Source organism: Strongylocentrotus purpuratus, unplaced genomic scaffold (assembly GCF_000002235.5).
Source record: "Strongylocentrotus purpuratus isolate Spur 01 unplaced genomic scaffold, Spur_5.0 spur5_scaffold_8, whole genome shotgun sequence".
Taxonomy (NCBI): Eukaryota; Metazoa; Echinodermata; class Echinoidea; order Camarodonta; family Strongylocentrotidae; genus Strongylocentrotus; species Strongylocentrotus purpuratus.
Window position 1 is genome coordinate 15359829 of NW_022145614.1, and position 13675 is coordinate 15373503.

General features: G+C 39.3%; 1 protein-coding gene across 1 annotated transcript in view; it reads right to left on the minus strand.

Annotated features, from left to right (window-relative positions):
• LOC578336 overlaps nt 1-13675 on the minus strand; it is a 23203-nt gene continuing 9528 nt past the window's right edge. The window contains exons 4-11 of the mRNA XM_778509.5: nt 8639-8712; nt 7906-7969; nt 6811-6884; nt 5486-5534; nt 4585-4860; nt 3829-4143; nt 3280-3505; nt 1-2727 (exon numbers count right to left, since the gene is read on the minus strand). Of these exons, the coding sequence (XP_783602.2) occupies nt 2205-2727; nt 3280-3505; nt 3829-4143; nt 4585-4860; nt 5486-5534; nt 6811-6884; nt 7906-7969; nt 8639-8712 (1601 nt within the window). The 3' untranslated portion in view covers nt 1-2204. The remainder of the gene's footprint in view (nt 2728-3279; nt 3506-3828; nt 4144-4584; nt 4861-5485; nt 5535-6810; nt 6885-7905; nt 7970-8638; nt 8713-13675) is intronic.

Below are 13675 nucleotides of genomic sequence, written 5' to 3' on the forward strand. Positions count from 1 at the left end.
TAATGCTTTCCTTTTTTAATGTGTACTTCCAAATTAAACGCACATTGACATAAAACATTACGACTACCGTAAAAAGGTACGCAAGACAACCACAGTTTTGTCAAATTCGCATCATGTCTGGCCACGTAGCACCATTAAAACCATGAACATAAAATAAAAACTGTATTGGAATAATATGGAAAGACTAAAAATTGTGCACAAACATTCATCCTATACTATTTTCGTCACTGAACAATTTACCAAGACAAACTTCGCGGGAACCTGCCCTGCGATGACATGTTGGATGTTAAAAATGTGTCCCGTTTTGAATTAGAATGTGCCGAAAGTGAAATTTGCAGTTTCTGCTCGAAATTAGTATCTATAACGTGTGGGAATTACATAACCTACTCCGTATGGCTAAAAGTGGCAAGCTTTAAGCATTTCAAATTTCATGGCATGATTAACTAGAAATTATATTTTGTCTTTGTAGACTTTCTATACGTTTTGAGTAAACTGTACAGAACTACACATTTTTTGGCAATATCCACGACATCACAAATTTATGTCGGCTTATATGTTTTTAGTTTTATGGCAAGATTGTGGAGCTGTTGTATAATGAGGGCGATAAAATACAGTTACTTTTCCCCCAATACGAAAGTCGTTTGAGTAAGATTCTGCTGTGGGTGCGTGAATGTAGAAATAAATTCGATGCAGGAATATTTTGAGCATTTTTGGGGGGAGTGCAATCACAAACGAAACATGTCCCTTGATGAATAAAAGAATGTCTTGTGAAAACAATGTTTTTTTCTTGTTCAAATATTTACAAGCAGAGTAGTTGTATTTGGTACATTCTATTGCGAAACTGTCATGTGCAACAAGAGAAAAGAGATTTGATTTTGACAAAAATCTAAATCCAACGTTTTATTTTCTTATCAGAAGTCTCTATAAATTCGCTTGCCTACTTTCATCGGATTGATTGTAACCTACCACGATACAAGATAGAAAAATAATCAGCAGAATGAATATGTACAGTATTTACAGACACATCATTATTTACATCATATAATCACGTTAACTAGATTTTGCTCAGATTTGAAGGCACTTCTTGCAGAAAAATCACGCGGCAAACATACTAAATAAGAAAAGAGTCTTCAAAGTAATATTATTTTTCAGCTGTCTACGGGAATTATAAAAAATAAGTTTGATGTGATTGGAAGAAAAAATGAGAGGTCAACAGGCAAAAAAAGAAGATATTTGATTATACTCATAAATTAAAAAAATGAACAAGATTGAACTATATACAAACAAACTTACAAAATAAATTACATCATTTACAATCCTGATACGGAAGCAACGAGTTAGAAATATACATCACAGGCAAGAAATTGAATATACAACATGCATTTAGAAAGAGCTTTTGATAATCACATCTACATGGAACAAAAATCGATTGAACTACAACGTCAGCAAAGAATTAATGTACACATATTTTCTACAAGAGCCTTCATGTATTACGTCGCCTAGTAATACGAATTAACTACCACTTACAAGCGAAGAACACACGTGCTGTTACAAAAATATCTTCAAAAATATTGGAACATGACACTAATATCCTTACATATATGCCTAACATAGGGCACATAAATATTCTATTCCAGTAGTCCAGTAACTGGCATTATGGTCTTGTAGGACTCATTTGTAAGGGGGGGGGGGGGGTGCAGGTTTAATTTGGCACCTAAGTTTTTATATAGGAATGTGCTCTCTCTATATATATTTTTAAGTGAAGGGATGGTTTTGTCAACAGTCGGTAGTGTCAAGAAATCATTATGAAAATTCATAACATGATTATTTATCCATTCCCTACAGTTAATCTATGTTTCCGTCCCTTTTTAAAGGATATTATTGAGATTCTTTCGAAGCTACTGTTTGGTCAAGATATGGTGAATTCTAGTGAGTAGGAAGATAAGATTGCTGATAGCGTAGCCATAGCACCTCAGGAACTGAAAGGTGCATTCACAAGAAGGATGGTCTAACACCATATTTTCACATGAGATGTGGACTCGTCATGCTCATACATAAGCCTATGATGTGACAATAGAACTCGGGAAAACAAGTTAAAACTGGGGAAGTTTCAAGATCTACAGAAGACGCAGTGCAATCGAAATTTGTCTTAGACCACTCTGTCATCATATGTGCTACATCTGCTCTCCACCCACAGTGCTGTCTCAGTGTTGGACTTGCGTAAGTGCAGGCTGGGGTACCATGGGGCACGACGCGGCGTAAGGGCTCATGTCACCCCAAGGACCCAGCCCAGCAGCTGCCTGCGCCAGAAGAGGCGACACACTGGTGGTGGCGAAGACATCATTGTGCATCTCTGGACCTGAGAACTTGAGCAGTCCGCTGTGGCTGCTGTGCGGTAGCGACCTGGCGTCATTGTTGAGTGTCCGCAGCTCTTCCACAGCTCGCAATGGTCGCACTACGAACGAGATGAAGCAGGCCTTCAGCTCAAAGGCATCACAGAGCTTCTGTGCGATGCTGAAGTTGATCTCAGGGATTACGGGTGATGGGATCGAGCCCTCGTAGTATTGCCGCAGATGTTGACGGAAGCGATCAAGATCAAAGATCTTTGTCTCAACGTCACGCTCCAGCTTCTCACATCGTGTGCCGTCTTCCGAAGTGCTCCAGAAGAGAACACTGCGGCAGTGACGCTTCACATAGATACAACCATCACGGCATGTCAAGGACAATCTGAAGACAAAAAGAATGTTTCATGTCAATCTCACTTTTGAAAAGCCATCAGAGAATAACTTCCAGTAACCTCCTTTTCGTTCTTTTATGACTTGAAGATACAACATTATTTGTGTGACGCATTATATTAGAGAGACTTGAGATAGGATCTGAAGTGTCAACAAAGGAGTTCACAAGATCATCAATTTTTCTGTGGATATGATTATAAGTTGCAGTCATGGAAGGAACGTTTTTCCATAATAGCCCAAATCAAGGCAGGAATTGATCCGTTGTCTCATAAAGGTGTACACACCTTTTATTTTCGTTTTACATTTCATTCAATAGTTCTAAATTCTGCAGCAACACTTTCACTTTTAACATCTCAGACAAAGTAAACGTAGTCAAAGATCGTCCAATGCTTTGGAGTTTGGAATGCGTTTTTCTCGTCGTTTTTGTACATCTACTGCTTATCCATTCCAATCGTATCCTGCTGCCAGGCACACGACAATGTCATTGTCACTTCTTAGAATCTCGAGAGAGGATCAAGGGTTTCAGGATACCACAATCACTTACCCTTTATCGCAACAATCCAGGATCTTGCCGATGTACTCGCGGGGTTTTCCCTTGACCTCGGTCTCGGGTATGTCCTTGATGTCTGGCATCTGGATCAACTGCATGTTGCGGCGGATCTCGGCATCGTTAGGCTCTCGGAAGTAGACCATGCAGCCGCCATCAGCCTGGACGTGGTGCAAGCCGACGTTGGTGGAACGGTAATACATCTGGATGCTCATTTCATGTTCTGGTTAGGTAGGATTGAGAGAATAAAGCAGATTTACTTTAGAAGTATGAAAATATTGTATTGGTTTCTTTTAAAGAAGAAAGTTAATAGGATGGGAATAAGTAGCTTAGTGGCTTACTGCGACAGTTTGGTCGCAAATTATTCGTTTTCATAAGTGTGGGATACTGTATCAGTCATTTAGTGTCTTCGTTGATAATTTGATATGGAGACATGATAATTTTTCGTTTGCATTTCAAGTGCCCCACCCCCTCGATGTGTGATAACTTCCTAAGGGTAGGTGTCTCAAGACATTGTTAATATAAAAAAAAAGACAATCAACTCACCACTTGGTAAACAATGTGAGTCTTCATCCTTGATCGATCGCCGGCTATGTGCGTGCATGCCTACCGATGCCGCCGTGCAGGCCTCCAAACCCTCACCCTCACCGGACAGGATGTTCGAAGCTATGGTGATGGCGTTGATAGCGGTTGGCGGCGAAGCTTGCTGATCGTAGTCAGAACGCGCCGAACAGCGTTGCGGGACTTGCGCCCTGTTGGACACGCTGTTGTAAGGGACGGTCATTCCGGATGATGTCACAGAGGTGGGGTCGTGGTAGTTCATCTGTGAGGGGTCGTTGTTGTTGATGTACTGGTGCATTGCTGTTCAAGGAGACAGAAAAACGAAAATTAAGAAATAAGTTCAGAACCAACAAAGTCTTCCAGGTGCAATGGCTTGTCGGATGGGAAGGATGATCGTTATTGTGAGGTCCCGGCTAACAGTTTTGTATATCCACTTTGATTGCCTACTGATTCACCGTCAGACCTGTCTACGAAGGTCACTGATAGGAAACAAAAAGGGCCGCTGTGGCAAAGGGACATGTGGCCTTCCTAGACAGATTATTTGGACAAAGAAATTACTTCTCAATGGGATATAATACAGGCACCTATTTTAGACTGGTGAACTTTTTATAGGGGTGGCTATAATTAAGGATCCTTGATTTCTTGGCAGGAAAGTGGAATAATCTACAATACGAAATATCCACAACGAACAGAATAGACTACTTAGACTAATGGCGGCCTGAAAACACAATTTTGACATACCTGCATTTGATTCCATCTTCATCCGAGTCTGGATGTCCACGTCCATGTTGTCCATGTTGGTGTAGTGATGTGCCTGGTGGTCGTTCATGTTGCCTGTACTCAGGTCTTCGTTGATCACCTCGGTGATCTCATTGAGCTCGGCCACGGAGCTGCCCGACGAGCCCGTCGAGTTGTGGTGCAGTCGGTGACCCGGTGTGTGGTAAGGGTGGTGGCGGTTGCTGGAAGACGTCATGACGCTCTGCTGATGGGGAGGGTAGTAACCGAAACCTGATAGGCCTATGAAATGAATTATGGATAAAAGAGCGATACATCAATGGAACTAGTAAATAAAATGCATTGTTTTATATTACAAATCTTTTGTATGTGCATGTGTCTCTTTCCACTTTGAACAGCTAGAATTTTAATTAACATGAACTAGGATTAAAACACCTTGCAGTGTCTTCGTAGAAATATGTTTGAAGTACAGACAATTCAGTTTAATTTTTAATTGATCCCCCCACTACATCAAAATTTCACGTCTCACATAAGAGCATTTAGAATCATTAGTTTAAATTGATTACTGATAATTGATTACTGAATGTGCATAATCACCATGTCATAAAGGTGTACAATGGGAATATCCAGGACTTTGTGTAAGGAAAACAAATGGACAAAAAGGGGGACCATCTCGAAAAATTCAACAATCAATGGGGCATTCGATGTCTCTAGAGTTTAAGAGGCACACCCTTTGAATTTCAAAAGGTGATATGGTTTTGCTCAAAAATACACACATAAAAAAAAAACAAGGGGGGGGTTAACTCCCCCCCCCCCCCCCACCCCTGCGTACGCGCCTGTGGTGGATGTGCCACCAATCCGTCACTGATGAATATCATCTACACTACACTCTGAAAGCAATACTTACTTCCACCAGTCGGCGAAAGGCTGTATGCACCCATGCCGACATCACACATCTGTCAGGGAGAAATAAAGAACACAAAATGATTTTCAAAGATTTAAAAAAATCTTGATTTTTCTTCGAAACACCATAATTTAGTGCTAAGCTTTATTTCAAGTAAAGAATTATTAAATTGAATTAAGGAGATGATTGATAGTGTACTACAAAATCAAGGAATAGCATTTCAGAGAAACACGCTTGAGTTTTTCGCCTTACACTCATAAATCGATGGAAAGAGCAGAATGCCGAATTGGACAATAGACATATACATGTAAATGGAACATTAGAGAACAAAATGCACGAAAAATTAAAAAAAAATCTAGTTGGGAATGGCAGAGAATATAAGTTGCTATTCTTGTTTGATAAAAAGTATTTTTAGAAATAGACAAAATAAATCAAAACAAAAACGCGGGAATGAGCTTGAAACAGAATTTAAAAAAAAAAAAACGCTCGAACGTCACTTTAAGATGCAGTGAATATCTACAAGTCGAAATCCTAGATATTTGACGAGCTTTGACGACTGACAAACAATAATCCTCGTGTTCTCTTTTAACTGACGGAGGCATTGTTTTCAGTAACATCATACCCATGAGAAAACACTAGTTCACTACGTGCGCTCCCGGAATGATATTCGGAATATACAGTTTACAATATTCTAGAAATTCAGTTCATCCATGCCATTTGGAGTGTTGCGATTGAGGAATTGTTGAATGGATGGAATCAAAGAGTTTTTGTTGTTGTTGGTGTTGTTAAATTTGTTAAAGATATCTGTCAGTTGTATCTTATTTTTTTAGCTATATTGACATATCTTTGATGCGTGTAAGTGTTTAGTGTGTACCTTGTTGAACTTATTCCTCTGGAATTGCATTTATGTAGGATTGGTACAGTTTTGTAAAATTCTTCAAAGGGCTGTTTTCATGACTTTTTACAAAAATGCATTTTGGGGATATTCCGTTACTTACTCAACGATAAGTTTTCATAATCGCTTTCCGATTATCATTTTCATTGTCTACAACAGGCGTTAATGTTATGTGTAATACTATTGACTGTAACTCCATAATTTCCATTCCTTTTACACAAACTCTTCCACTAATATTTCAATTGCTTGTTGAAATATGAACCTTTGTTCGTAATAGTATTTAATGTTAGAAGTTAGCATGTTCTAATCGTTCTACTTATATCAAAAACTTGTTATAGGAGCTCACAACCTTTTAAATCTTGATATTCATGTGCATGAAATATAATACAATGGGAATTCAGTATTAAAAAAAAAATCTAAATGATGTACTTACCGGGTTTGGGTAAGAGTAGTCATAGATAGATTGGTAGTGGGAGGGGTAGCTAGGGTGTGGCATATCAGGGCATTCTGTAGGAGGGGAGAAAAAAAACATGAATCCATTAGGAACGTGTAACTACTAGTACGTAATATGATGGATAGGATAGGTGGAAATGGGTTGATAAGAGACAGATAGATAGAAGGAAAAAAAGTGGAGAGAAAGAGAGAGAGAGGGGGGTAGAACGATGACAAATATATACGGTGTGTAATAGAACGTACACAATTGCATCACTTTGTTTTTTTCACCACATTTTACAAGATATAAATGAAATATGAAACACATTTCGGTGAAAAAAGATATTAAGGCTAACGTACGTAAGAGATACGGACTTCAATCACTTTTTAAACTTGTGGTCATTTTTCTTCACCAATTACTTTATAGGAACGCGGCCAAATCAGCCATGTTTAACCGCATATATCCCGATCTAAGCCAGCCCTTCTTTCAAACAAAACATATGAGCTTTCATGGATACTTGGCTGTATGGATAATCTCACTATTGTAATTGCAAAGTAATTCTCGGGGATAAAAAAATGTCTCGACAATCTTGCCAAAAGCTTGTCTTTTTGGATAAAAATCCACGGAATGAAGCTAAGCCGAAGAGGATGTTTGTTAGCACTCATGAGACACGCATGGGGTTGATGAGTGAAACAAACTCCCCTTTCACATCTAAAAGATAATCCTTATCGTAGTGCAGTCGCAGGTGCATCATTGAAGACAGAACTCGCGAGAGACTGTCGTGCACGTGTGGTACGGAGATAACTACTGAAAAATAAATTGTAGTTTCCCTTGCATGTAGCGTAAATTGACGCGCGTTCACACTTTTCCATGGCTCATGCTAAATGATACAAGATCAATAACTCCTTTATCTTTGAAAATAAAAAAATAACCTTGTATCTAACCGAAGTACTTATGCCAACTTGTGCAACATGCGATTCTTAAATTCCAAATGTAAATGGTCTGGATACACAACCAGTTAATTACGGTGTGGATGAGAAATTGTTCATGGGATAAAAATGATAAAGAGATTCGGAAAAGGAGGGGGAAGCTTACCTATCCCAGTGGGGTAGGACCCCGTAGAGTGATAGCCTCGAATGTTGCCCCCTGTCGAACGTGGCTAGAAAGGAATTGAACAAGGGGAAAGGGGTCACGCATGAGTAAGATAATGATGTTGGATGTCACATTGATAAAAGATATGTAATTAGTACACGAAAGAGAAACTGATATTAATCATCCCTCCTACTCCTTGCTAAGGTGGCATTAATCAAAAATTAGTTTTGTTTTTAGAATGATTTTTAATGTGATTAACCGATATAAATAATGTATAGCAAAAGGCCATTACAGCGTAACGATCACCATTTGTGCAAAAGAGCAAGAAAAGAATATAACAAAATAAGATACTTTAGAGGTTATTGTGGTACATGTGTACTGCTATAAGTCGGTAAAATAAGGACAGTGGGAAATGGTTAGGGTAGATAAAACATCACTTAAACAAAAATGGATAAAGCAATAACAAAAAAACGTACTGTAACAAAATAAACAAAAACTTTGATTTTTTTAAATCAATTTCAATAAAAAGTAAAAACTTTTATCAGAAAATGTATTGAAAGTTGGACGCGGGCAAGACGATTAAACAACTGGGAGAGAGAGAGAGAGAGAGAGAGAGAGAGAGAGAAGGGTCAAAAGGAGTAGGTGAGAGAAAAAAAAATAGAACAGGGAATGGATTTGAGGAAGGGGGGGGGGGCTGAACTATGAATATTATTATGAATGTATAAAGACTGCTTACCTGTCGACCTGTAGCGGGTTGGTACTCGTGACACACTGGATGAGGTGCCTTATTATTCGCATTAGATCCACCAGCTGTCACGAGAAAAAAAGAAAAAGAAACAAAAAGACAATTAAAATTGGTGCAGATCATTCGCATTCTTTCTCTTAAACGTTACGTTAGAATATCGTAGCTGGGGAAAAAATTCCTATTTAGAGAAGAAGTATCCTCTCCACCCCAAAGTAAAATGAAAAAGAAAAAGAAAAATAAAAACAAATGACATTCGTTTTGCTTTGTATATTATTATGAAGATACATGCATGACATGAAAAAAAAGGACATAACAAAATTATCATGGAGCTGGTAAATTAATATTAATAACAGGAATAATTGTTTGAAATATATAAATTCACAGAATGATAAAGGGGCATTCACATGATTTTGATAAAAGTTCTAAACACCAAATAGTAAATGTAATTTAAATGTCACCTTTAAACATTACCACTAAAGAAGCACAGCACAAAATTCTACGCTGTAATAAAAATTATATCCAACAAAAATTATCAAGAGGTGAGGCATTATCCATTATTTCTCTTTTGCAGTTAGCACATTTTGTTGCAATATTATTATCATTACTAAACCAGTCACTTTTTTTCTCTCTAAGTCGGTGTTACAAAGCTTGATTTGCGTGTTGCCAATTCCGCTGGGAGACGGCTCTAAAGTGCATCGGGGGTGCAGGAAAACAGTATGAAAAGATGAGATAATAATACAAATCGCCCCAAGATATGAATCGACGGGGGTTGCTTGCTCGCTCGCTTTCTCTAGTACCCTATCTCATCAAACCCGTCTACGCTCTCGCGATAGTGACGTTGGAAACTTGGAAAAGGGGCAAAAACCGAGAAAAGTTGATTCTAGGGTTGGATTGAGAAGTAGAGAGAGAGACACACACACACAGAGAGAGAGAGAGAGAGAGAGAGAGAGAGAGAGAGAGAGAGAGGGGGGAGTGGAGAGAGACAGAGAAAGAGAAGGGGGCAACAAATATTCATTGTGGGTGGAAGGGGGGGGCGTCAGGACCTGCTAAGTATCGGTCACAGGCAATTGTAGGTCAATTTACTAAGGGCAATGTCAGTCTGCCTGTGATCATGCAACCCCGATATAGACGTAACTCGATTTGCCAACTTCCCATTTCGAAGCCGTTCTAGAAAGCGCAAATTTCTGTAGCAAGTAGTTATTAGACTCCAGCTTTATAATCCCATGGCTATAAATGGCGGCAATATCCCCCAAATTTATCCATCAAAACCCAATATGCAAGGACGATGAGCGAAACAGGTGGAATTTGACAGAAACTCAATAATGGTCATACAAAGCGGGCTAAAGTCTAGGTGTAAGTCTATCGCTGTCTATGTTTCTAAAATAAGAACAGAGCATTATTATGCGAGAAAAGGTTCGTGGGGAGGTGGGGGGGGGGGGGGGTATACTTGGTGTGGGAGGTATAGAGGTGGAAGAAGAAGGGGAGGTGATTGCACCTCGAGGGACTTGAACCCGGGATCACTTCTGTGACCCTGCGTCCGCCATTTGAACATGACCCGAAGGTGACCTATAAGGACCCGACCCTGGATGCGGTCCTACAGGCGAGCGCACGGCGTGAAATCTGACCCCTGCTGCATTCCAATGCCATGCCGTCATCTTCCCCAAAATACGTCCCGTATCCCCGCACAAACTTAAAAACTTTTGTATGGATGTCCACAGAGTGGGGGGGGGGGGGGGGGATTCTGTCTGTATCTGTCGGAGGTCTGTCTGTCTGGCTGTCTTCTTGTCTGTCGCTCTCTCATCCTCGCCTTATCTTTGTCCTTCCCAAGTTGTACATAAATTAGAAAATCCCCACTAGTATCAGTGTTATGTCGCCAACTCGGGCTACCCGGTTCGAATGCCATATTCCCTCCCTTCATAGTTTGTGCATTATCTTTGGCTACACACGAATTTTTGTCCCCCAAAAATACATTAAATAAGAAAATTTTAAAAAAACATGGGCCTATGTTGGCTTCATCTACTGCATTTGAACTCTACTGCGTTTTATGTTAATCCCTCCCAAAATTTCGTCACTCTCTCGAGTATTGAGCAACTCAGCAAGTCTATATCAGAAGCACAGGTAACAAATCTACCATCGCAAATAAATCATACCAAACATGTACACATTTCACCTTTATTCTATTATTGCCTTTATCTATATCACAATCCTCAGCCATTCCATTAGTCACTCGACACAACAAAGCAAAGAGAATCATTATCTCTCTCCAATTTTTTGACGACCGTGTCTGTTTTGTGTCATTCTACCACCCGGGGCTCGGCCGGGTAGGGCGCTGTTGACATGGGCTGCCTACGCACGAACCGACGGTGGTCGCCGCGGACACAGCGAGGAGCTCTCCCCCCGCTAGCATGCCCGTCAAACCCTAGCCAGCCAAGACAAGCCCTATGAGCTCCGACCAATCTACGACTGGAGCAATAACATACCAACAGAGGTGAAAAGACCAGGGCTTAGCGGCTGGTGATGACTCATAGCATCGGAATACTCTGCCAGGGTTTCCCGAGGATTTATGACATACAGACCGTGAGACGATTTACAAGACCAACTAGTGCGTTCACATTAATACACCTTTATATTTCGTCCTTTTCCCTTTTACCTTCTTCGTTTTCTCCTTAGGCTTTGGCCGTTCCAAATTTTACACCTGGACTACTTTCGCAATGCCACAAGGTTCTTTATTATCAACATATTTGAATTCTTAGAAATTCGGGACAATTAGTTACTACAAATTATTGCTAGAGTCGTGTACTATAACGCTAATAACTTATTTAGAGATCTGATTTCTAGAACATTTAATAGATTTGCAAAGAGATGTTTGATTGCTCGAGTACAGAATGAAATGTTTACCCTAAAGGTGAAAATGATAACATTTCCAACCAGGAAACATACACGGCACGAAGCGTGTACAATGATATTTGTGAGAAATGGTAATTGGATAGTAACATGGTCATTGCACTTTAAAACCAGCCGACATTTTTCCAAGACAATCATGGACATTTTTCCAAGACAAAGAAATCAACAAATTACCATGTAATGTGCTCAGAATGTCTCTTTCTTTCAATTACCCAAAATGTTACAACATTCTGATTTTGCAGTCGTAATAATATAGGAGACGTAAATTAATCTGGTACAGAACTTCCTCAGTATATCATTACATATTATCATGAAAACATGTGTGCTCTTAATTCAAGTACATTGGTAAGTGAAAGTAGAGATTTGTTTTCCTTCTTCAAAGTCTAAATAATGACAGACGAAGATCGGCTTGTCTGAACAGAGTAATTCCTCAAAATATGCGACTTCAAATGGGTCTTGGATTCAAATACCATCAGTCTTCGAGACGCGTGTGTTGTATACAACCACGTTTCTAACTTGTTCCTTGGTTTCCCCTCCTTCGTGTGGCAGAGGAAATTTATGATGATGATAAGGATATTGTTTCAAAGTAAACAAAATTTTGGGAGATGGGAGTAACAATTATTCAATTGTTAGTCCTCTTTTCATGGACATTCCGCGAAGGAGTAGGGGATGGGGCGAGGGGGGGGGGGGGGCGTGGACTCTGGACTGGACAAACGGCAAAAAACTATGTCAAGTCACGTCGTTATTGTGACGTGAAAAATGAATGTAAACATTATACAGTGGAGGCCATTTTCTGCTCAACCTCCTCCTTCTTCTCCTCTCTCTCTCTCTCTCTCTCTCTCTCTCTCTCTCTCCCTATCTCTCTTTCTCCTCAACTCCTCGTCATCCCCTCTGTCACTTCCCACCTCTCTCTCTCTCTCTCTCTCTCTCTCTCCGTTTTCATCTAATTCTCTCTCCTCCTCCCCACGCTCTCCCTCTCTGCGCTTGTCTCTAAAAACAGGTATCTTTATTTCTGGGAGAAAAGGAAAAAAAATCCCAAATACAAAAATATTGTTCCACGTCATAATTACAAAAGTCATACTTTCAGGAAGCATTTGCGACTAATTCTCCCTAATTAACCATGATTAATTATCAACGAACTTCCACTTTTATGGATTTGTCACTTCTATTTTTACATGCAATGTTTTTTTTGAAAAAAATATTTCCTGACTAACCAAACTCGATCCTAATGCTTACTGTTAATGGTCGGAGAGTGAGTTGTTTTCTATTTTTTGCTATGGTGAAATTGACGAAAAAGTCGAAGCATATCGTGGCGTTGCTTCGTTTCAAAAATGAATTCTATGCTATTTTTGTTATATCCCCATAACAGAATGAGTGGTTTATTGACTAAATATACATTTTAACTTCAGACACCAGATAAGAGAAAATAAATCTCATAGAAATTGCATAACAAAGGCATACAACTGTGTAGTATACTTAAAATGATAAAGTTTACCTACATTTTATAGGATAACCATATTCATTGTAGAGGGAAGTTGTCATATTGAACTGGAAATGTGGGATTGCAAGCATATCAACAGTTCGTTGTGCTGAGCAAAATATGGAAAGCTAACCCGTCCTTCTCTGTGTCTCTCTCGCTCTCTCTTTCTCTCTCTCTCTCTCTCTCTCTCTCTCTCTCTGATTCGGAAAGGATTTTGATATACTGTACAAAAGGAATTAACAAGTTCAAGAACAGAATAACCTCTGTGAACTTTTCTTTTTTTTCTGGAGTGGCAAACACAATACCATAACATTCCGATATAATGTTTCATTCTCGCTGGGGGCTACTTGTAAATTTTTCATTCAGTTTTCCCGTCGCGAGAAAAGTACGCGTCACTTTTCGTAATTTTGGAAATTGGGACCCGCAACTTTCCTTAACACTGGTAGTGTATTCGTGAATATAGTATATAATATATGAATACAGCAAAGTATAGTCTTCACGAAACAAAACAAAGAAAAGAACGGTAAATGATTTAAATACAAATACATTTATTATTAGATAACTAAATGATATTGGAACCTGAATAGAGGGCTCCATTTAAACTTAATGTAGATGTTCAGTAATAAAAATCTATGATAAAACTA